The sequence below is a fragment of the Harpia harpyja genome, chromosome 20 (genome assembly GCF_026419915.1).
Source record: "Harpia harpyja isolate bHarHar1 chromosome 20, bHarHar1 primary haplotype, whole genome shotgun sequence".
NCBI classification, from domain to species: Eukaryota; Metazoa; Chordata; class Aves; order Accipitriformes; family Accipitridae; genus Harpia; species Harpia harpyja.
Genome location: NC_068959.1, coordinates 3,863,504 through 3,889,200, shown reverse-complemented (window position 1 = coordinate 3,889,200; position 25,697 = coordinate 3,863,504). Strand labels below are relative to the sequence as shown.

Sequence of the window (25,697 nt, the reverse complement as noted above, 5' to 3'; positions counted from 1 at the left end):
TCTTTATTTTTTTTGTCTTCCACTTGGAAGACTCAAGTGAGAAGAGCTCCTACAGATGGCACGTTGAGCCTCAGAATCTTTTATTTAATTAGCAGCCAAATGCACATTAAACAGACTGCACCACTTTAATTGTACAAGTAAAATCTCAAGCAGCCAGGACAGGGAACAGCTACAGAACGTGCCAGGCTGTGATCTACACTCATTACATTTTTGTTACAACTTTTACAGCATAAAGACTAACATGTAAAGTAAGCCTTAAGCTGCCTATTTAACGAAACAGAGTGGTGACAATGTGCAGTATCGTTAGGGTAGTATAAAATTCTGAACAGTGATTGCACACATTTTTCATCTTGCTGTGAATTCTGTCTTTCCTACCCAGAACATTGGATTTAGTCCTCCTCTCCCATTTTCCTGGCTAGGGCACAGAGCAAAACCTCTGCCCAGTTGCCCACTCACGTCCGTACAGAGAGTAGCTTGACGTGCTGCATCAGCTCTCACATGCAAACGGCCACCACAGCGACAGATGGGATGTCTGTATTAACATTTCACAATGCGGTGAGGAACACTGCTGTTTCAGTCTTTGGTGGGCCACTTCCACAGAGAACAAGGGAGCCAGCAGGGCTGCGATCAAAAGTCTTGCTCTCTCCCTCTCCTAACCTCTGATGTGGAGCCACTGGGGCCAGGACCTCAGGCTGTGGTGGAGGTTTGCCATGGAAAACAGTGGCACGGGGCTCCCCTTCTGTGCCTCCAGCCACTCCCGGTGTTCACCATCTCTTCCAGATTCACAGACCTTCACCTACACAGCAGTTCTCTCCTACTTCACTGCCACCAAAAAGTGCCAGTGTCCTGTCCCCTGAGAACAGCAACACTCCCAGAGTATCGCCCCTCACCACCTCCACTGCATGATGTCAACACTGCATTACGGCCACACACGTGCAGAAACTCATTCATGATCCACTATCAAATACTTGTATCACTAATCCACCCCAAATACCACTGTTTACTCAAGCACTGAAAGCGTAAGGCAACCTAGAAAGCTGGTAGCGTATCACCTTGGGCAGATAACAGAACAAGCTCTGCTTATGTGCATTAACAAACAAAAAAAAAAAAAAAAAAAAGAAATACAGTATCCCTGTGCTCTTCCAAGAACTGGTGACAGGAATCTGTCCAGGGTAGATTCCCTGGAAAGCAGCCAAGCTGGGATGTTCATAAAGATCTTGTCTATATCCATGGAAACACTTGGAAAGAACTAAATATAACATTTTTCATTACTTGTGTCTTCTCCAAACTTTTATTCTCATCTTGTTTCCACTATTTTTTCCTTATGTATTTGTTAATTTCAGAGTTTCTTCTCCTCTGGCTTACATACATTTTGCTCCTGTTCTCATGTATCCAAACACCTTCACTGTGACTTTCTTAGCTGAGTCAGAGCTGCATCTCACTGCATTTCAAGCAGAAAAACACAAGCACTAGTTACTCTACACATCACCCTACTCCAAAAAGTATGAGGTTAACTGTCATAGGAAAAAAACACAGAAGCAATGTAAGTGCAGAAAACAGATGAGCTATTCAGAAAGACAGTTTCTGAAAAATATACATTGAAATTATTTTTATTTTTGCTGGAATTTAAAAAACATAGGAATATTGACATTGCATTTAAAAACCCCAGGAAGTTAAAGATTATACATTGTTGCATCTCTGAAATCCAACAGTGCAAAGCTGGAAATCACAAAAAATGTCTCCGTCATGCCGTTTTTAGGAGATACCAATATATATATATATGAACATTTTGAAACAAGGTTTTTAAAGAAGTGTCAGGCTGTCCAAACTTGAAAGTGCTCTTCATTAAATACACCAAAATCTGTCACTCTTCAGGGGGGACACTGTCAAAAAGTTAGACAATTCAACAAACAAGTTGTATGAAACATAGCAAAACCCAGTTCTTAACAGAAGGAAACCCAATGTATTTAAAGGGAACCATAGGGCTTTAGTTTGAGATTTCTGGTTTAAATTTTGAGAAGTGTTATTGTGTGTGCTTCTTCTCTTTGTTCTACTCAATGTATTAATATTGGCAAGTATTGGGTGTTCTTATCCTAAATGTATACTGTTAAGTTGGTATAATCATTACTTTTCATTTCCTGTATTGCAAATAAGGTACACTGACATTAGAGTAACAGACAGTTGTATGCAAACAGAAATAGTCATTTAAATTACCTGAAGTTGGGAAATAGAAGTTGTGAATTTATACAGCCATGATGCAGGATGTATGATTTGTCTTCACCAGGGTTAAAGCAGTATATACACAGCTGTTTTAAAATGACACATTTCTTCTCAATGTGTCAGGTAAGAAAAGCTTTCTACAAAAGTCCTTTTGAAAGTCATCATCTTGAAAGTCTTGCAGCTGCTAGAATGAGACGATTCAAATTGCTACCGCTTAGGCTCCAGATAAGTAGACAGGAAAGTTAAATGCTTAAGAGTAGTAAGTGTCCATCGTGAATACTAATGGTTACGAGGATGAGACCTCAAAAACAAAGGTCTTGTCCCAGTAGCTTATTGACTGCAATGATAGTCAATATTTGTGGAATTCACTCATAAATATTATTCATTTTTACTTAAAGCCATGTCCTAACAGTAATAAAGACGACAACCCTGGGGGGAAAAATCACATTAAATGTATATATAAGAATACTATAAAAAAGTGACAAAGTCGTATTTCATTACAAAAGAGGTTTCTCTTTTTTTCTGAGAATTTCTTTTTAAACTAAACAGGCTTTCATTCTTATGTCAGAGAATGAGGAAAAAAAATAAAATCCTAAAATTCTGATGTTTAGAAAAAAACAGGAAAACTATTTTCATACTACAAAACATTTCACTTTACAAAAAACCCGAAGAGTTGTTCTATTACCTGGATGATAAAGACAACATGGGATGTGAAAAGGGTAAGAAGATCTTAAAACTAGACTCCAAGTATTTCTGGATAAAATTCTCTACTCTGATCACTGCAAGACTCTCTGACCTTAGGGGGACATTTGTACAGGGAACGAATGTGTGTGGAACCAGTCAGAGAGATGCTATGGATCAGGAGAAAAGCCTGCCTTTATTTTGGTGTTTTATCATTTTTCCAGTATAAACTGATACGGCATGAACCATCCCCATAATATGAAGCAGGTACATTCTAACAATTTCCAACACAAATCCCAACATTGTTTAATTTACTTAACAGTATAGTCTGTCAGAAAAATTAAAATCTGTTTTATTTTATATTCTTTATGATGAAAAGTATATAAACTGCAATTTTAAATTAAATCATGCTCCGCCAAAACTGGTCTGCTTTAAGACTGATAACTTTAGTGGAGAGAATTAAGATGTTTCAGCAAGTATCAATTTTCTGTTAAAAAATGTCCGCAAGACAAAATAAAAAAATTCTTAATTTACAATAAGCAGTGTAAACAGCAAAAACAACAGAAGCCACAAAGTTTCACGCACCAGCCACTGGCAGACAGATAACTCCAAATACTCATAGAACTTTGTATCTTCCTTTGTTGGTTGGTTGGTATGAATTTTGCTGCAAATAAAGAAGAGCATAATCACAGTTTGAAGTGAAAAGGGATAAATGAATTGCAATAAATCCACATTACATGTACATTAGCAATTCCTTAGCAATCTCCTTCCTTTGGAAAACATTTTTATGGGAAGGTCAACAATTTTGAAAAAAACCAAAAACAAACCCAAAAACTAACCCCAAAACTATCAATAATGGCTCACAGCAGGACCACTGGAATTGACTGCTGATTTGAACGGCTACTTAAGAGAAAAAGCCAAAGACACTGTCAAGTCTAATGTAGTATCACTGAAGGTTATTCTAGAGAAAGCCAAGGTTTCCTCAACCAGAGAACTCAAAATACGATTTCTCAAGACAGTATCTTATTTGAAAACAGAGTATGTTGAACACAGCCGATTATTAGCTGGGTACGCTGTGAAGTTATGGCAAAACAAATCTCTCAACACATATAAAGTATTAAAATGAGGGGAATAATTCGCCTCTCCCCTGCCTGATGGTGCTGATATTAGGAAATTTATTGGGACCTAACTCTTCAAGGGGTCTTCATTCAAAAAGCTCTGTTAATGTGTTATCTCCATCTGCTGGCTGGATAATAGCCGTATGTCTGGCTGATTGAACACAGCAATATATTTTCTAGGCTGTTCAATGAAACAATGTTTTTGAGATCTATAGGTCCCAGCCCCTGATATTAATGAAAACGCGTGCCAGAGCGTCAACATTTGTAGAAATCAATCTCACAAAGCATAAATTAAGGCACCTTCCCTCTGCATTCTGGATATTTCACTCACCAATCTGATGAGCTCCTCTTTTATAAGTCGTGTGATTTCTGCCTTTGCTTTCTGTACAGCCAGTTCATTGGCACCTGAAGACAAAAAAATATTACCATCTTAAACATTTTCTGTATGTGAAGCCCACAGAATAAACACTGCTGGCTATTTTCAGATAAAACTTGCTGAATATCCTCAGCTGTTTGCTGAAGAACACTCTAGGACTGTAAAGACTGCCACAGCTAGACTGTGTTCTGTTTTAAGGAAGATATTTAAAACAGACAGTCATAAATTACATTATTCAGAAATACCTAGGATTAGAGGTTTCTTTGAGAAAAACTTTACTCAACCATCATGAGATTTGCAAAGTTTCTGCGTAGTAGTTGATGTAATTTCTTATACCTTTAACAGCCAATCCCCCCCCCGATCCATTTTCTTCCTTATTTAACAGGGGCACAGACATCTTTGTGCTTATTCTTTTTTTTTTTTTCTCTTTTCTTTGCATCTCCTCCAAAACTGATTCCATATATGTTTGCTGTTGTTCTGTGGCAGGTCAGTCTTCTGAGGAGAAGCATCTCTGTGATCGCCATGGATTACTTGACAAAGTGTATTAAGATAAACGACTGTTTCTTTAGTAATTGCAAAGTTAACTACAGTGGGTTTGTAACAGCATCTAAACACTACAACTACAGAGATTCTATGTCTAATTACAAAACTAGACTCCTATCTTTAAGTGAAACATTTATAAAAAGAATACTTACTTTCTATAGCCAAATAAATCTTTCGTTCTCCTTCCTTGGGTTCTTTGCCTGGAGGGAAGTAAGTTCCTCTGATTGTAATAGCAGCTTCAGAATATTCACTGATTCTCTGTAGTGCTTCTTTGGAGGTAACTTTCCATCTGGCAGTCTGCAAGGCAAAGGATATGGGAGGATCAATGAGGAGAAAGGCATCACACAAAATGGCAATCCAAAGGTTAGTTGACATTTTAGACAAGAAGAACACTGCACTGTGAAAATCAGTCATGGCATTCTACTTTAAAAATGTAGACTGAAATTTTAGCCAGTTATTTTTATGCAAGTATATTTAAAAAACATCTGCCTCTTATGTCAGCAAGATAAAGTTATGGAAGAAGGAGAAAAGAGAATGGACGCATAGTACTATTGAAGCAAGAACTCTACAGAGACCTTCCATTTTGCTACACTGAAAGTTTAAAACTTGTTATTTTTTCTTGCGATTTTCTAAAGCAGCACTCAAGTATTTTATTTAGCACTTTTTGTACAGGAATAGACTTCAAGGGCAAACATATACTGTTAATGGCTGCAAGTACTTCCTTTTAACAAAATAAATGCTATTTATTTCTACATAGTTCATTGGTTAAAGACAAAAATAAGTAAACCTTACAATCTTCATAAATAAAGCCTAAGGAATAAACGCTGCCAGTTGTTTCTCAAAACCCTGTAAAAATTGTCCCAAATCTCTACAATATCCTCAAAAATACTTCATTATGATAAATGCATCCCATTAATTTAGACAATGAAATTACTAGAAAGCATCTAGTAGATTGTTTTTAAGTTACTTGTAGATTGAGACAATTGCATTAATCTGACTCTCAGAAATGACTGCACCCGTAATTGGGAAGCCTACCCTATGCGTATCTGACATGTGATCGTATTGAATGGTTGTGTAGTACTGCTATAAAAACCAGCTTACAGAGTCAGCTGTCATTCTTGCTTTAGGCGATCATTTTATCTTACTTTTATCTCTGTCACCTCAGATCTGCACTGTGTTCAGTATTATAGACGCATACAGTACAAGATGAGTCCCACTTCCTTATAGAGATTTTCCAGGTACATAACGAGCAGTGATGATTCTCACTGATGAACTGCCATATATACATCAGTATTTCAGAGAAGATGTTACAAAATATTGAAGAACAAAAAGAAGACCAGAAGAGAGCTATTTTTTCTAGTGCAGCTCTAAAAAAAAAAAAAGTAATCTAAAGATCTACAATTTATTTATTTGCAGACACACACATGCAGACAACAGAACAGTTACTTGTCTAGCCATTATGAGCAGGCAATGCTTTGTACCTAGCAAGCGTATCCTTAAAGGGTTTGAATGATCCTTAGCAAAATTATAAAATCTAGAACATGTTCTATGAATGAGAAACCGCTTAGGATAAGAATTAAGAGGATTTCTGAGCGGGAAGGGTAACAAACTAATAACACAACAACCTGATAAAATAAGGCAAACCTGGTCAGAACCTCAAAGATAAATACAAGGAATTTGTGCTTGATACTGTGGAATATAAACCCTCAAAATAACAGATAAGGTAGACTAGAGCAGCAATATTGTGAATGGCAAAAATACTCAGGTAATAAAAAAGCAGAGAGCAGTATCAGTCATAGTAGTATGACCTTTGAAATAAAATGCCAGACAGTGTCAAGGATTCAGATAGGAGAGAAGTCAGGGGCAGAGGGTGGAACGATTTTTGTATGATAAGGAATGCTTGTTTTTCTGATATTCTCTGGAATATGACCAAAGCATTGTGTATCTATAAACTGAGAAATAATCACAGATAATGTAGTAATTTCAATTAGGTATGATAAGAAATAAAGACAAAATATTTTATTGGTATAATCATAGTCTAAACTATGAAGATAGCCTTTGTTAAATAATGGTCATTTACACTTGATTATAGCAAAATGGTTACTTGCCTGTGGGAAGTCATTGATCTCTAATTCTTCTTCATATCTCTTAAAGGATTCATTTTGTCCTCCATCCTGTTTCTCTTCCTCCTGCTTCTCTATGGGTACATAATTGAGCTTAGCATTGATTTTTTCAGCCAGTTGCTCTGCAATAGTCTTGGCAGATACAGTAGGAGCCTGAATTGTGCCTCCTCTCAGGATAGCATTTGTAGCCTGCTGCATCACATCCTGTAAAAATATAGGTCCATGTTGAGAACAAGGTAGCCAAAAGAAGTCCTGTATAAACCAACAAGGGTTTCATTAAAGCTTTTTATGTAATATAATTGTCCACCTAATAAATATGTTCTCCAAACTTCTCTTTCTCTTCTTTCCTTCCTCTCAATAACTCCCCTCACATCTGCATAGAAAAGATCTTACTGGTCTTTTGTATCTTCAGCTCAAAATACCTTTGGACATTCCAGATCACATTAACCTAAATCTAAATGGATTGTATATCACATGCTTCAAGCAGAGAGAGATGTTCTGCAACTCTGCTAAAGCTGACAAAACCTAATTGTGTAATTTTATCAGTAATGAATTAACTCTTTGCCAGGGCAGACAAAGCATTTCCAGTTCTGTATTAAATCTTATTATCATATTAGCTCAATTACAAATCCTACAACTTGTAACTGAGTTAGCCCAGCACAAATGAGCTAAATAATGCAGTATATTTTTAGTGTGCAGAAGCACTAAATAAAATGGCAGCCACAGAACAAAGGAATTGCTTTTATTTAAAAAAAAAAAAAAAAAAAAGAAAAAGAAAAAAATTGCTCTGTAAAGAGCCTGACCTTAAAGTGGAAGGGGACCAATACTTGTGCCTCTGCTCCAAGATTCTTCTGGGCATTGATTCTCAAAGCCAACCTTTTAGCAATTTCCAATTTTTCTGCATTCCCAGCTGATGGTGTAGGAGCATTTGATGTTCCTGGTGCTGCCATGTCTTTTACTCTTTTCTTTGAATTGAACATGCTTTCAATTTGTTCATCGATCTAAAGAAAATAATTATTATTAGATCACTGCATTTACCATTAGATAATCTTATCATCCTAAAGAAAGAAAACACTAAGGTGCATTTAGTTTACATGCTTTTAAAGAAATGAATCCTATATAAACGGTAGAAGCCTGCCCAGAACTACAGATCAGAAAAATGAACAGATTATCTAATCATTAGGAAAAAGTTTGAACATAAGTGTTTACTTTCAAAGACACAAAAATGACTCTTAACAAACACTGAAAAAGGAATCTAGTAAGGATTTAGAAATAGAAAAGGCTACTATGAATTTCTTTAAAACAGTGCAAGTAAAAAATGTTTGTAATTGAGAGCAATTGTTCTATTTCATTTACACAAGATTAATATTACAAAGAAAAGAATTTGTGACATTTACATAACTACATTTATTAAGTATAAAATACCAGTAAGTCAGAAATATACTTTCAAGATCTTCATAGCTATATATCTTTTATATCGAAGAAGAATACATACAGGTATACTCATGCAATTTAACTAAATCAGTAGCATAGGACATGGAGTAACAAAAATCTGCAACATTATGTAACCTACTGGGGAAAAAACAAATATATTGGAAATCCTGAAGCAACTTAAATCTTATTTTCAGGTGCTTACATCAACAGCTGTATCTTCATCATCTGAATCCTGCAAGCCAAGAGCTGCTTTTTGTAGCTTCTTTCTTTCATTAGCCAAAGCCTGTTCTGTTTCATCAAATTTAAAACCTTTTCCAGAGAATCCACTGCTTTTTTTAATCAACTTTCCCTCCTGAAAATAAAAACATGTATTTTCATACTGAGAAGTATGTCCAATAGTCATAAAATAACTATAAAATTATACAAATAATTTTGAAATTATTTCAGAAGCAATATCTAATGGAAAAACTCCAAAGTCACTCTTCTCAGCATAAGCAAGATCCTCTGATGGCAGGAGTTCTAGAAATAATAATACAAATTCTGTGAAAGAACTTCATTATCTTTTATGTGAATTTTGATAAAAACCAAAGTGCCCCTTATACAGTAGGTGTTTCTCTATCACATACCAGATGACAATATTTAAATTCTCAAGAACAGTCCTGTAAATGACATTCAAGATCCCAGTCTTGAAAACAGACGCTTACCTAAGCATATGTATGTGTTCTCAATGAAGTCAGTGAGATGACTCATGTACGTATACCGTACAAGTGGACCCACATGCATACGCGTTAAACCCAGACCAAAGCCCACTACAGAAGAAAGAATTACTTACAGCCTTCTGTTGGTCTTTGAAGTCAGCCCAGAGCTTCTCCAAATCAGTAGGAATTGGATTCCCTGACAATTCCAAAGCCTTAATGATATCACCAGCATACCGTGCCTGATCCTCAGTAATGAATGTATACGCATATCCCTGGTCAAAATTAATTTAAAAGATAATACAGAAAAATCTCTGAAGATACTTTATCTCTAAATTTATTGAAGCACCTTGCACAGACACGGTTCCTCTGGTCAATAAAAGTAACTATGATATTCACACATAAACTTTTTTTAGTGGGAATGTAGAATGAATAATGTGATTTCCCAGGAAGCTGATACAGAGGTAATCAACCACAGATGGTAGAAACTGAAGTCTTTCCTTTCAATCTTGTCATAGTTAAAAGTTTGGAAAATAAAATCTTATAAATTTAGTAGGGCATATTTCCAACAGTGAAAAACACCCAAACTTTCAGCCACAAACAGGATTTAAAAGAACGTTCATACATCAGAAGAACGTGTAAGTTCCAACCTTCATAGTGCTAATATTCAGAATATATTTTACACACGATCACTCAAAAACCTTAGATGCACTCTAAAGGAAAACCCTCTTCCCACCAATAACGTAAACAACTCCCTCTGTAGCTATGCCTTAGGAACACCTTGATCAAGCAATAAATAAGGAAAAATTTTCAGTAATAACCAAAAGGCAACTGATTATACATACTTTATTGCCAGCTCGTCCAGTTCGGCCTGCTCGGTGCACATAATCTTCATAATGGTTGGGACAGCTATAATTGACCACCAGCATCAACTGTTTTACATCCAAGCCCCTTGCTGCTACAGACGTGGCCACCAGAAGTTTACAAATTCCATTCTTGAAATCATTAATTATGCTGTCCCTGTCATACTGATCAATACCTGCAGGAAACCAGACAAAACAGTTAATTATAAAGCTCTGCTTTGAGCCAAAAGAATTTGTACACAGGTCAAAACACCCTCCAACCTCAAACAACTGAAAGCCTAAGCAAATAAAATTTCAATACATTCACTCTTTTACAGGCAAAATACATTAGCCCAAACAATAAATCTCTTAGTCTACTATCCAGAATAACAAAACTTTTAGTTTTTCCACTACAAAAAGATGCTTTCCCATACCAGGATCCTCAGAAGTTTCTTTAATATGATTTTCTATTTGACTTCTTATATTAAATGGAGACATCATCTGGAGGTTTTTTCTGTTCTCTAAAGGCAACAGAAATCTCAGAAGAATGATCGTATTTTTCCCTCTTCCATTGTTGCACTAAACGAGCAGTGGTTTTGTACTTATTGGTTACTGTATTTTTAAAAGCATTATATATAGAAAGTTTTAAAATACTCTGGGATGGACAACATTCTAAAGAGATTTCCTCCTCTTGCTACTAAACTATTGCCGTTATATTATTACTTGATGGCAGAAAAGTGAAACAACAGCTGCTATTATTGTGGAATCTCAAATAAAAATATCATATAATATTCCCCCCAATGGCATTCACTGCTCTACAACAGCAAGTAGTTAGTAATATTCCCCGAGAGGTGTTAACTCTCAGTAACAATCCTGCTGCACAAAGACAAGACTTGGCATCTGATGACATCTCCCAGGGAACAATAAAGAGTAATTATGGAAAACTATCACGTCTATTTCAAATTAAGAGACAAATATCTTTCCCAATTATAAAGCAAAAGCTGCTTAGACGAAATAATAATTGGTACTATACAGGAACTAAGTAACTTCTCTTTGTAACTACTGAATACCAATATTCTAGTTTGGAGTTGTTAATATAAATCCTTAAGATTGCAGATTACCTCCATGAAGAGACAAGCAAGGGTAAGAGGCTCTCATTAAATCTTTCAACAACCCATCAGCGTGTTCTTGTTTATCTACAAATATGATAACAGATCCTTTCTCCTGATAGTGTCCCAGTAGCTCCAGTAACTTCAAAAACTTGTTCTCCTCTTCTATGACAATCTGGAAAAAGACATACAAAAGCAAAGTAGAAAGAGTATAAATTGTATCTTCAGTCATTAAACACATTCAGGGTGCGTAAAAATAAAAATCAGGAACAGGAGATGACTTTTTCAGGCTGTTTCCACAGCTAGTGGCAAAACTGCTGTTCAGCTTAGTGGTATAAAAACAAGTTTTAAAAAAAAGTGATCACATTGCATTTGCGGATTAGGGTGTTAGTTTATTCTGAGTTCAGCTTTAACAAAGTCACTAAACTTCTAAAAATAAAAGCTCTGTGGGTATATTAGTTTATATTCAATATTGCTGGAAATAATCTTTTGCAAGCAAATGAGAAGATGAGCAAGGCAGATGTGTGATACTCACAACATGTTGCTCCACATCAGAACAGACAACACTTCTGCCTCCAACCTGCACTTCTATAGGTTTACTTAGGATTCTCCGAGCTAACGCTTCCATAGCTCTGGGAAAAGTAGCAGAGAACATGACAGTCTGACGATCAGGCCTGACGTTGTCTACAATGCGCATAACCTGGTTTAAGAGAACATTCCTTGTTAATATCCAAGTGCTGTAATTGAATTTCATACAGATAGAGAGCTGTTGTCTTTAAAGTTAGGTGGTATCTGCACTACACAAACTACAAAACATTTCTCTACAGATTTCCTCTTGGGACCTAGGTGCTGGCATTTGAAGACAGGCATAACTTGCTGGATTCAAAAGGAAGTTGAGTGGCAATACGCAACCCAACAACAGCCCAGCAGAAATATTAAGACATGCAGCAGAAACCCTACAGCTCAAGAGCCGAAATAAAGGAATTTTTCTAGTTTTGGGGGACAATATAGCCTGATGACAAGTGAAAGGGTCCTGGACGTCCAAAGCTGCCAGCAAGTAATTTTTCACCAACATTTTCAACGTTTTGTTCCTGCCTCCTGCACGACATTACCACCAGACATCAAAGACTTTATAAGCAGGCTTCAACTACTAATATGACACCTGCATCAAGCGATTACATAGGGTTACAACATGGCCACAAGTATCCAAAACAACTGTGCAAAAAAAAAAAAGTATATTAGAGAAAAATCTAAGCTATATAAGAATTTATTGAAAACAAAGCAAGTGAGGATAATAGAAAAATGAAAGAGTCAGCTTAAACTGTTGTCCATATGTAGCACATCTTTCTGAATACTCATTGGCAGTGTAATAATAACATAGCATTGCAAAATCCTTTAAGTGGAAAATAACATCTTGTGGCAATATCACTCATGTCATTAATTACCTGAGGCTCAAAACCCATGTCAAACATTCTGTCTGCTTCATCAAGTACAACGTATGTGACTCTACGGAGATTTGTTACCCGACCTGTGAAAGGAGAGGAAAAAACACATGGGAAACAAAATCAAATGGAAATTTAGTTTCCCTCAGGAATAATTTTTTTTTTTTAAAATGTTATATAGTCTCACTATCTTCTAACAAAGACATTAATTAATATTTTTTAAAAAATTCACTAAATGTGAATTTTAGTGTTCTCATTTTAATCACATATACATTCTGGGAAATGTGTAAGTATGCACAAGGCCCTTTATTTTGTCAAACTCTTCTCTTGCATACCATCATAGGGCCAGAAGAACCTGTAAAATTCAGAAAACTGCCCTCGCCAAAACACATCATAAAACTAAGACTGAGATGAAGCAAGGAGCCACATCAGCCATTATCTGACAGCGCCACCTAGAAAAAAACATATTAGAGATTACAGCGCATGTGTGGAAGGCAAAGTCCAGTGCTAACTGTTGCAGCCTCAGAAAAATTCCTTTTACACATATAATCTGTAATGCTTCCTTGGAGCTAGAAGTAACTATTTGAGGATAATCATACTAATTCTAGTTAACTGCTAATAATATGCATAAAACAGAATAAGCAGTCTTTTCAAAATGAATACATAAAAATTAAAACCTACCCAGTAACATTACTAAGTGTAAAATTAAGAACCACCCCAAACTCTGGGACAGCTGGAAACAAAATAAGCAAGTTGTATATCTGTGAACATTTTGAAATTATGATGGACAGGATAATTAGCACCCTTCCCAAACAAATAGCTAAGATTCCCTTTCATGAGAAGGATTTAACTCAAGGATTTAAGAATCATATTCTCAAACGATATAAACATGTGAACACATTCAGTTCCAAACAACTGTGGAGTGACACTGTCAAATGCTCTCAGAATGGAACAGATTTTTCACATTTTCGACAACTATCACTCAGGCTTGTGCCTATCAAACTACAGTAGAATTTGGTCCTTTCAGCTTCAGCAAATTGTAGCTGAATCCTCAAATTATTTTTTAGAGATCTAGCGCTGAGGGTTTTTAAGATATGGAATTCATACTTAAGGAACAAAATAAATATTTCTTAAAATCTACATATCTATTTAACATCTTAACACTTTCATCCCCAAATAATAACTTTGTAAAATTACTTGGGAACAGCATTAATGTACCTACCTTTGACGATTTAAGTCTTGGAAGCCCAGTTCTATATGTCTTGAAGGTACTTTTTCCACAGAAGTTAAATAATGTCAACAGTTTAGTAGAGGTTTTGATGTGGAATAATTTAATAATAAAACTTTATCTAATAAGCATGCAATGGTTACACTAGGACAAAACCTCTTAAAGCTGCAGTGGCTCAGTTTAATCAATCTGAATTTTTGATGTAAGGTCAGTTCTTTTACTTTTGAACAGTTATTTAGGGAGGGCTTCTTTGTCTGTTTGTTTTTTAAAACCAACAGATAAAGGCAGTCAGATGCTTTTACATAAAAGTGGGTAACTGCTGAGCTACACTAACAATAATAAAGCATCAATGGGCAGACAAAATAAGCAACTCTTATATAACCTTTATCTAAATGACTTGAATTTAAATAATTTGGACCAGCACATTTTAAGTTTAACAATGATAAACATTCTCAGAAACTCTTCAAGAATGTAGTATTTCCTGTCCTCCCCAAAAAAGTCAAACCAATGTATGATTAAACCTATTATTAGTGCTATATATTCTCAATAGGTAAATAGTGCAGCCTGAAGAGATATAAGAAAATTCCATAAGACCATTTATCAAAATACATGATCTTTTGAATTTGTTAGAATTACACAACAAATATAAAAAATTCTCCATAGGAAAAGGTTTTCTACTCACCATTGTTAGCTGCTAACATGTCAATCATACGTCCAGGTGTGCAAACAATAATTTCAGCACCTCTTTTGAGTTCAGCTATCTGATTTCAAAACATAGTAAACAAACTATTAGAGTGGTCTTTTGCTTTGTGGTTGTTGGTTTTGGTTTTTTAAACATGTATCACCTTGCAAAAAAGAAAACGACATACACTGTAATACAGCTGTTCTACTAATGTGAATTGTTTATGTAAAGATTTTACGCAGCAGTTTCTTTAAGCCTCTGGAAAACTTTGCTTTCCAAAAGAGTAACCTCTGACAACTTGAAGTAGTTATAATAGGGATATGACTTCTATACAGTTAAGGGCCTATAAGAAGTGTCACATGTTTATCAGGGACAACTGATACTAAATAAACCATGTTCCATCACAGATGGTCACTCCTGTTGTTTCCATAAATGGGGGTGGGGAAACCCCTTGAAATTAATCTCTAAGTTACTCTAACATGCAATATTTCATAATACAATAAACGAAAGTTAACATTTTCTGGCTTTTGTTATCTTGAGGGGAACTCTCATAAAAGTATAGCTTCTCAGTAACTTTCAAACTATCACATCCCACTAACAGTTTAACTATTGCCATGCTCAGTACATACATAAAAAGAAACAGTCTGAAACTTTTCAGGGCCATACCTGAGAATTTTCAAGATTAGTATGTTTAAGGCTAAGTTAGGTGGAAACGGTTAAGCCTTTGCATTACGACCATTCATACAGAGAAAATCCATAACGAAGGCTGCAAAAGTACTGGATTTATGGGAAAGAGAAAGGAACTAAATTCACTGCAAAACTAACATTAACTAATAAAGTTCAAGAGTTATTTGACAAGTAAGGTATGTCTTTTGTGTACCTGTTCACTGATTCCTGTTCCTCCATAAACACAGACAACTCGAAGCCCAAGTGTCTTTGAGAATTTCTTACACTCCTTGGTAATCTGCAAAGCCAACTCGCGAGTAGGTGTCATAATGACAGCTGAAAAGCAAAGCATTTTCATCATACATTGTAATATAAGAGATGTTGTTATTTATACAACAAAAATTAATCATTTGTAATAATGTTTACAGCAATTTACATCTATTTTTAAAAATGTAATTTCAAGAAAAAGAGAATTAAGACAGTACAAGGATGGGGAGGAAATCTGGTCAAAGTTTCAAAATCAAAGGAGTAAGGTCTCCCTTTCCAGATACATGGACATGCAAGTGCTCTTGAAACAACATTAGATAGCAAAGTGATCATGAACAACATTAAATAGCATGGTGATCGTTAACTAAATAAAAAAAAAAAAAAGCCACTCATAAATGGACATCAGTAAGTAAGCATTCCTCCCTATAAACAAGTGAAGAACTGAAGACCCTTCTGAAGTGTATGGTTGAGTTTTTGTTTATTTAAATAGCAATTCTGAAAATAAAAGCTTTGTACCTATGGGACCTTCTCCTTCTTCTAATGCTCTCTGATCCATAATGTGTCTGAACATGGGCAACAGAAATGCAATAGTTTTTCCGCTTCCTGTTTTAGCAATGCCAATCAAATCACGTCCATTCATAATCGCTGGGATAGCCTGGGTTTGAATGGGAGTGGGCTTTTCATAGCCATGTCTTAAAGAAAGGAAAAAAAAAGATATTTTAAGAATAAAATACACAAAATTTCACAGATGTGAATCACAAAGTCATGCTAAAAAAATCTGCATACTTGTGTTTACATATGCGTATCAGTGCCATTCAAAAAACACAGCTTAAAAATGAGCAGCGAAGCATGATACAAATGGCAGAAGGAATAGTTCATAACAATAGTTCCATACTGAGTGATAAACACTGATGACTATATATGTAGCATCTATAAACATGGGCATGTTGCATTATGCAACAAAGAAAAAGGTTTTCCTCATAAACGTACAATAGAACACAGTGAGCAAAATCAAGCATGATATAGCTCATAAAGTGCTTGCTTACTTTTTGAGGGCAGTGAGAATCTTCATGGAAATACCACACTGTACCCAGGTTTTTATTGGTTTGGGGCAGCCTTTTCCCTTGACTGTAATTCCCTCCAACTCCAGCCTGTACACATTCACCTCTGAAATAGAGTTTGCATTACAACAGAGTCAAACTTGACATTTCTCTACCACCCTGATCAAAATATTCTCGATCTGTCCCTGAACATGAAATATTAGTTTTAGCACCACCAGAATTAGCTTGTTATACATAAATACAGGAGGTAGGTGGAAAGTACTCCGGTAAATTTTTCACTAAAAGCCTCATATATAATGATATGAAGTTATAAGTAATAGGGTTCTGACTGATTCAATGTTTTTGTATACCAAGTTGCTCCAAATGCTCTTTATATTCCAAAAGAATTTCCTGTTTCTTTGCACATCAAAATCCATCATTCTTTTCTTCAATAGTAACCAAGGTGTTCTGGCTGTATTTGTCCTTACCTTCTTGAGTCATTTTAGCTAGTTCTGGTACTTCAACATAGAAGTTTTTCCTGAAAGGTTCATATTCTATTTTCCCATGATCCACTGGTTCTAGCAGCTTTCTCTGCTTGGTCTGATAGCCAGTCAGGGCAGTCTGAAGATCAACTTCCTCCTCTTCTGAGGAATACTGCATAGATTATAATTTGTGTGTAAATTAGTACGAATGATATTCTGAGAGGCTCTGTTTTTTCATTTACAAAGGAACTTCACTCAGATGCAACAGTTACTTCTTACCCTATTAGACCAGACACTGAAAACCCGCTCTCAGTTTAAGAAGAGTCCCAACTGTTCTTTCATCTATTTCTTTCATGTTTCTCCCAAACCTTAACTTTCATTGTGTTCTGTATCACTTTCATGACTTTATGAATACTACCAGCCTTGTCATTCAGAAATAATCACTGCCATGCAACAGAAACAGTAAGAGGAAAATATTAAGAAAAAAAATCCAGCCAGCATACCACCGATTTGTGTTCCACTGCAGTCACAGTTCTGACAGATGCACCCAACTCAGCTTTAAACTAGCTGAGTTCTACTAACACTGGAACTGCAGCAACATAGAGCTTATCGTGACCTAGCTGAGCTACAGTGCTAGCAGGGTATCTAGTCTACGACTTGGCCAAGGCTGTCTAAGACCTCCCAGACAGCAATATACTCATACCCTTAACAACTATTCAGGCCTACAATACCACACACAACCACATTAAGTACTCAATATTCCTATTCTCCTGAAAGCATTTTATGAAGGCAGTTTGGTCACAGAAGAGTAATTCTGAGAAGTTCAGGTCCAATCCCTGAGCAAGACGGCTCTATGAGAATCCCAGAGCACTGTACTGTTAAAATTCAATACTCACGCTTATCTGCCACTGCTCAACATGCAGAAAAATGCACACTGTAAAGACTAGGGGGAGATCTACCAATTCATTGAACCCACATCCAGAAAGGGCAGCTTACATTTATCTACTTGTACCACCTCTTCCTACTAAAACACTGTTAGTTACAGCCAGTGTAACAGACAATGCTTATATATTTGGTTTAGGGTGCTGTCTACTAGAACATGACTTGGCATAGCATTTTGTAGCCCCAGGCAGAATCAAACTCCTTTCTACTCTTTCCTAAACTGTAAAATGAAAACATCTACCTCTCATTTGTGCTAAAAGAGATGTCTCATTATGATTTACGAAGTATTTTGAGATCTGTAACTTACAGGTGTTTCAGGAATGAATATATTTCTACTTACAAAGAAATTCAGCAGAACTGTAAACCTCATTTTTTTCAGATTAGATACATGCAACTGAATGTGCAGACTGAGCAGCTGCATACATAAACACTCTATGCTAGCTTGTGGGTCATTCACACACAGGATTACCAGGACTGCCTGCCCAATTTCAGTAACATGAACACATGAACTGAACACACACTACACGTGACATACACCAGCCCAGCCATATTAAGAACAAATACAAAGCCAGGCAACCTGATGCACTCATTCAGTTCTCATCTGTGTAACACTGCCTCTGAACAATAAAGCTGCAATGGCAATTTCTGAAAAAAAACAAAAAAACAAAAAAAAACCACAAAACCAAAAAACCCCAAACAGTACAAGTAACAAGAAACTGCATAAGATCAAAAAATCTTCTGACCAGTGTTCTGCGAATTAAATAACTAAATGTTTATCTCCTAGGAGATGGAAAAATCTCATTCTCATGCCTCTTAACAGAGGCACATTGCCTTTTCACAGTAGAAATACAAGACACTTCCATTACCTCCATTGCATCTTGGTCATTCTCCATGAGCTCCCCTTTCTTCTTTTCTGACTCTGCAGCTGCCTTTTTGGTTGTCACCACGGTTACTACTTTGGTAACAGTTGGTCCAGTTTTCTATAAAAACAGTTAAGAAAAATTATTATGCTAGCATATAAAACAAAAAACATACTGTATAAAATATATAGAATATTTGAACTTCTGAATGCATTATGCTGGGGTTTTTTTTCACTTCCTTCAGTGAAATTTTATCAGAATAATGCTTGATAAAAGCACCAGGAAATGAAAGTTAAGGCAAACAGGCATTAAGTGCATCTAACTTACTTCTTGCTTTTTTGCACTTCCCCCCTTTTTTTTCAAAGCCATTTTGATATTAAAACAGTAAGCTATTTTAAAAAGACAAAGATAAGAAATCTTAATAAGTGATTTCACCTTTTCACTCCCACCTCCACCTTTCACACTTCTCATATTGAACTTCTTGACTTCTTCTTTTACTTCTTCCATATAAGCATCCAAAGGATCTAATTCTTCATCTTCAACCTCATTGCCTTCTTTTTCTCCTTCTGCAGTTTCCTCTTCATCATCTAATACGAGCAAGAAAGACGGGAATAAAACAGGGAAAGAGAGAAGTGCTCACATGTGTTAAATTATTAGTCTACCCAAATAACTACAGTCCAGTTTTATTACTGTATCATTTTTCCTCATACAAATCTCTCCAGTTTGTTAATCTCAATTGTATCTTAAACCATTTGAAGCCACGACTAGATTTAGGCTTTGTTATTTTATAGTTCACCTTCTGAAGAGTAATTAAATGCTTTAAAGATAATAAAATAAAAACATTAGGAACAAAAGTATTTTAACTGTCGTATATAAAAAGTTAAATACCATCATCATCTTCTAAACTCCATTTTTTCCCCTGTTTCATCTCTTCAATTTCTTTTTTCAGTTCTCCTATGTTTTCCATAGCCTTCTTGCGTTGTTCTTCCCTCCATTTCTCCACTCTTTCTTTTCGTTTTCTCATTTCTTCTTCTAGTTTGTTCTGATCAAAATTCTATGATAAAAACCAACCAAATAGTGAAAATAAATGGCCACTGGCTTTAGCCTATGCTTCTTCAAACAAATGTAACTGTTGTGTGAGCATGCTGTAGGAGACTGGACATCCACAACCTTATCACAACAGAAGTAAATGAAACATACTAACATCAACTATAATATTTTAAAGTAAAATAATGCAGTTACTATTTTATTTTTCATGATAGTAGCTGGTATATAATTTTTAAGATAATAGCAAATTAAACTTTCCTTTATTTACTAGGAAAAAAAAACATAACTCACACCAGTGAGTTTCAACTCATTTTAGCCATTGATCCATAAAAGACTAAAGAATTATCACGTTACCCTCTACTTCCAAAAGTCCTTCTAGTACAAAAACCTGTGATCAATTTATGCCCGGGGAGCTCTCACTGACAGTGCAGACACTGTTAACAAAGGAGCGTTAGTAACAACGTGCTGGTTTAGAAGAGTTAGCTAGAACTGCTAGTTTGGGAATTCTTCATCTAGGCACATCTTTTCATGACATGGAACAAGGCAAAGTGAGCTTCCCTCTCCCTTTGTTCTTTGATTCCTGCCTGGATCCAGAGGCCAAAAAAAATTTTCAGCTCATCTATTGACACCTAATGTGTGAAAAATGAGAGATCTTCACGCTTGTCTGTGGTTCACAGTCTAAGCAGTTTGAAATCCTGAATTGAGAAGAATGTTTCTTATGCCAAGAACTAGAAGCGTACCCCATGACAGGAGTCTGTGTTACTGAAGAGAACACTCTCTCATTCAGTGGGGATTTTGTCCAGCTCTAAGAACAGGTTTTCTTTTGTTGATGCAGTAATCTATGGCTAACTTAATTCCTGGTTTAAATTCTTATCTTTTAAATTTATAAGTGTTAAAAGCTTCTACCTCAGTGGCCACAGTATTTGTGGTGGCATCTTTATCCTTCTCTTCTTCTTTGTCTTCTTTGTCTTTTTTCTTTTCTTTGGAAACTTCCACACCTTCTGTCTTTTCTTTAGATCTTGATCTGAAAAGTAAGATCAAAGATTTCTTGGAACATTACAGCTTTTCTCAGGGCAGGGATACACATGTGCTGGATAAAAACAGAACTATGAACACCCTGTACAGGCTTATGTTTTCAAATACCTTACAAAGCACACTGCCTCCCAGAGAATCTTTCCATGTTATGGAAATATTCCCTTTAACTACCAGAAATGCAATCCACCAATTCACATGCTTTAGTTCTGTTCTTCTCATTTCTCTACAGGGGGAAGTTGCAGACTTCATTTCCAAACACAATTGATACGCTAGTGGTTCTGCAGGTTTCTTCACACCTCCTTGAAGACAGCGCTTAGAAAAGAGATACTAAAAATTTCCTGTTTGTTGAATTTCTAGAGAAAGGTAAAGTGATCTAGCATCTTGCCACAGAAGCTTGAATATCCCCCTGAGCATACAGTACTGGCTGAAGGACATAAAAACACCTTTCTCTGGGAAAAGCTACTTATGTAACTCAAACGTAACATGCAGACTTGCATTTAATATAAAACCCATTTGTCACAGATTTTATCCTTACTTGCTTCCAATTAAAAAAAAAGAAAAAAAAAATGCATCCATGTGCTAACTTATGACAATAAATGTAAAATTCACTTTAGCCAATTAAATCTCATTGAGCTACTCTAATACAAACCATACACTTATTCCAAAAGACTTTGTGATTCCAGCTTCTCACGATTTCTAGATAGTCACCAACTTGCTTATTCTTTATACAGACTGCTGTTACAACTTACGGACTTCCCACGCCTTTTACAGTATAGCATGATTATATGCTGTTTGTAATTATATCTGAAAAATCCATTAAAATATATTTAAAAGAACATAACCTGTAGTAAGTTTTTACACATTTCTAAACTCAACATCTACGAAAGTTCAAGCTTCACCTCTTTACCAAGTCTATTTACTAGACAGTTTTATTCGATTATAAACCCCTAAGACCAGTACTTGTCAAATCTGTATTGATTGCAGCACTAAGCACACCCACAGAATTTAACAAACAGCAGATAAAACAGGTGGTGGCTTTACCGAAGCAGACTTTTTGAGCTTCACTGAAGTGTTACACTATATACTTTACTTTTCTGCAAAAATATCATTAAAAAAAAAGCAGATTCCAAACGTTATTGGCTTACAGTCTTTAGAACACCTTTTGTGCAAAGAATGGCTTAAACATTGAGCTCAGGTACAATCAGTGGCACTTGTAATAGTTTGGGAATTCCTGTTATAGATGTTACCACAATGCCATTTATAGATCCCCTGCTCCTACCCTACCTGCATTTTTTAAAAGCCTTGTACGTTCCCAAAGAAATAAAGTGCTTTATTTGAGGAAGAAAATGATATAGCACATCACTGAGAACACTACTCTGGAGTAAATCTGGTAACTAAAACTTACTATTCCCTAGAAATTTACAAGTTTGAAGAAAGTTATACTACAATGTAATGCCTGTGCTAGAGAGCACCTGTACTTTATTAACTTGGGCATACACGCTGGGACACAAAACATTACTTATTGATACTGGAACCTGAGATAACAATGAAGCACTACAAAACTTTCAGAATGAAATTCAATCTTAACTTTAAAGTTAACTGCTTTTTTTAGCTGCCACAACTTGGAACTTTTTCTTTTACAGAAACGTTCTCACAACAAACTGCGTTAGACACATTAAGCAGTGGGAAAAGATCATAACAGTACACTCACATAGTATTCTCCTTGTTCTACAAACCAAAGCTTTGCATAGCTTTGCCTGATGATTCCCTCCATGCTACCAATACTTTTACGATATTTTGTCACTATGACATTGATTATAATAAGAGGACACAAATACCTGTTTTCGGTTTTCCTGTTTTTGCTTGGACTGGAAGATCGAGACCGTCTACCTCTACTTCTGCTTCTAGAGCGCCTCCTCTCTCGGCTCCGGGATCTTCTTCTCTCTCGGCTCCGTTCCCTTTCTCTACTTCTTGAACGTCTGCCACAGAAAAAAATTGTATTTATTTAGCACATGATCATAGTATAATTTTAGCCTGCCATTGAGGAACAGGTCGTAAAAGGAATCCCAACAATCATCAAGACCACCAAGAGCTTACAAACTCCAGCACCAGCAGCTAGAAACCATTTAATAAGCAAAAACGTTAAGCATAGTAAAATCTAACAACAGCAAACTAACTAATTATAGTGGAAGAACATATTCAGACAACAGGCATTTTAATCTACTTTGACTGGAATTGATAAGTCATACCTTTGACGCTTTCTGTCACGTGATCGAGACCTTCTCTTGTCCCTACTGCGTGACCTCTCACGTCTACGTTCTCGATCTCTACTTCTAGAGCGTCTGTCTTCTCCACGTTTTCCTCTTTTGTCAGATGGAGAACGACTCCTAGAACGGCTACCAGAGCGTCCACGTGACGCAGAGCGCTTCCGATAATGCCTGCATCGTAAATTCACAAAAAAAGATGAACATGAGCGTGAGAACAATTTACAGTTAAAGGATATTTGTCATATTTAGGTGGACAAGCCAAAAAAAAAATTATTTATCTTAATTTCTTGGACTTTTTAAATTTCTAAACATTTGTAATCATCTTGCCAAACCGATTAATATACATATACTCCTGATGATGCTGAAACTAGAGGGATTACTTGGTCAAATTTTTGTTTTGGTTTTAGAGTACTACTATAAGCACATCATGAGAACAAGAGAACATCAAGAACAACTTCCTTTTTGAAAATCCACTGGTTTCCATTATACATAGGAAAAGATGAAGACTCTTTGAAGCTACCTCAAAATTTGTCAAACAAATATAACCGTTCCTTGTTGCTTTTTATACAATATATGACTTTTATTCAGGTAAGCTAGGTAAATTTACATTTCCATTTATTTTTCCAGGACCCGCAGAGCCTTTCTCCTGACAAGGCCTAGTAGCCAGGCTTGGGATCCACAAAGAAGCAGAGAAAGCGAGACCTCAAGCCCCCCACCTCCTTCTCTCCCTTCCGTCATTGCCACACAGGGTTGTATTACAACAGTATCGGCACTAAAAATAATATAGTTTATTTCAGCACTTTGGTATATTTAGGTACCATGTACATTTGGAATCAGTACAGTAGCAGCACGATATCCATATACCACCTATCGTCAGTATAACTGAATGCAAAGAACATCGGTCAGTGTTAGATGTCTCTAACTTCTTTCCCATCTCTGTCACAAAATGCCATGGGATTTGCTCTGTACTTCCTCCCTTTCTAATCCTTTAGTTTTAGAAAACTTAAAATTTCTTTTTAGTTTTCCTCTACAGTGTGCAATAAAGCTGAGCATATGATTCCAGGTTTCAAAAGCCCCAGTCTGATGAACGTCAACTCCAGCACATGTAGGCCACCCCATCCATCTCCACCCACCATTCAATCTCACCCTCTTACCATGTTTTCACTTTTAAAACTTTTTGTAGGTATTAAAATAGAAAATCAATACAAGCTTAAACCCACTTTATCTATTATTTTTAGCCAAACAGAAAAAATTTGTCATTATCAGAAGAGAAGCTGTACTGTGATAAACGAGGGAGTCCTGCTAGCTTGAGCGTCAGCAGTTTGGCGTTCAGTTCCCAGGAGATTTTGCAGCCTGAGTCTCTAACAGTGTCCCGCTGGCACCAACTGCTGCCCTAGCTAGTCTGAAACTAATTTAGACATATCTATGGGAGTACCCAGCTCTTCACTGAATCACTAATTTGAACCTAAGCTGGCTGTTAAAATTTCAGCTCATGCGCCTCACACAGTATAAGTCTCCGTTAAGGATCTAGGAAGCTGTTACAGTGCAGGCACAACTGCATGCGGGGACTACTGTGTCACAGTTTTAGTGTTAATATCTGATGGTTACATTAAACTAGGAAACGGAAACACATGCCACAACAGCACTTGCAAATTCTGGAGCTGGTTTAAAGCCCAATAGGTGTGAGTAGCTCCAAATCATCTGGCAGCACAGGCTTGACCCGAAACGCACAAAGTACATGATCCCATTGCTGCTGAGTTGGTTACAACACCTCTTCAGGTGTTTATACCAGCTGCGAGGGGACAAAAGACACGCGATCCTGCATAAACTTAAAAAGAACAAGCAAAAACGTCTAATCCAGGTAAAAAAGCCTACCCGGCTAATTATGCCATTGGTATTCTTTTAAAACAAGCCAGCAAAGGCCGGCTGGGCTCAGAGAGGCTGGGGGCTTCCTCCCCGTTACCCCCGGCACTTCGGACCCAACGCCCCGCACCAAAACCGGCCGCTTGTACCCCACACACACACCACCCCCCCCCCCCCGCCGCCCAGAGCCCCGAGGCGCCTCCGGGCCCAGACCCGCGGCCGCGACCCACGGCCGGCTCCTCACAGCGGCGGAGGGGCCCGGCGGCTCCCCGGGGAGCGCGGACCTTCCTCACAGCGCCTCGGCCGCGCGGCCCGACGGGGCCCCGAAGGCCGGCCCAGAGCCCCGAGCCACCCAGCCCTGCCCTCAGAGCCAGCTGCGAGCTCCCGCCGCCGGCCCGGGCCCGGACCCGGGGCCTGCCGTGGCCGGGCCCGCCGCCGCCCTTTGTTCCCCCCCCCCCCTCCGCACCGCACCGCGCCGCCGCCCGAGGGAATCGCCGAACCCCGAGCGCGGGCCAGGCCGGCCGCGGCGGCGACCCCGTTGCCCTCACCTCGACTCCCGGCCCATGGCGGCGGCGGCGCGGTCCCTGCGCTAAACGGCGGCGGCCATTCCGCGCCCCAGCGGCCGGGACGACGAGAGGCGCGGCGGGAAGTCTGCGGCCCCCCCTCCCCCCTTCCTGCCCGCCGCCCGGCTGTGGCGCCCCCTGGCGGCCGGAGGGCGCAGCAGCGGAACGGGCA

General features: G+C 37.4%; 1 protein-coding gene across 7 annotated transcripts; it reads right to left on the bottom strand.

Moving 5' to 3' along the window:
• Window positions 1-63: 63 nt before the first annotated feature.
• Window positions 64-25,620, bottom strand: DDX46 (DEAD-box helicase 46). 7 transcript variants are annotated; one of them, XR_008239468.1, is made up of 25 exons: window positions 25,511-25,620; window positions 23,082-23,270; window positions 22,671-22,811; window positions 20,704-20,821; window positions 19,639-19,804; window positions 19,186-19,337; window positions 18,757-18,870; window positions 16,955-17,120; window positions 16,473-16,593; window positions 15,943-16,118; window positions 15,374-15,495; window positions 14,494-14,572; window positions 12,587-12,669; window positions 11,677-11,841; window positions 11,154-11,316; window positions 10,036-10,229; window positions 9,328-9,465; window positions 8,698-8,847; window positions 7,865-8,062; window positions 7,047-7,265; window positions 5,091-5,235; window positions 4,351-4,424; window positions 3,487-3,565; window positions 2,215-2,404; window positions 64-1,441 (listed from the first exon to the last, which is right to left on the bottom strand). XR_008239468.1 is itself a non-coding variant. In XM_052816071.1 (24 exons), exons 1-23 carry the CDS (start codon window positions 25,525-25,527, stop codon window positions 3,518-3,520), a joined length of 3,138 nt encoding a protein of 1,045 aa, XP_052672031.1. In that variant the 5' UTR covers window positions 25,528-25,620; the 3' UTR covers window positions 64-1,441; window positions 3,487-3,517. The 7 variants fall into 7 exon arrangements, 4 of the variants coding, with proteins under 4 accessions (XP_052672031.1, XP_052672029.1, XP_052672030.1 ...); XR_008239467.1 differs by lacking the exon at window positions 64-1,441 and adding an exon at window positions 1,595-1,883; XM_052816071.1 differs by lacking the exon at window positions 2,215-2,404.
• Window positions 25,621-25,697: the final 77 nt, after the last annotated feature.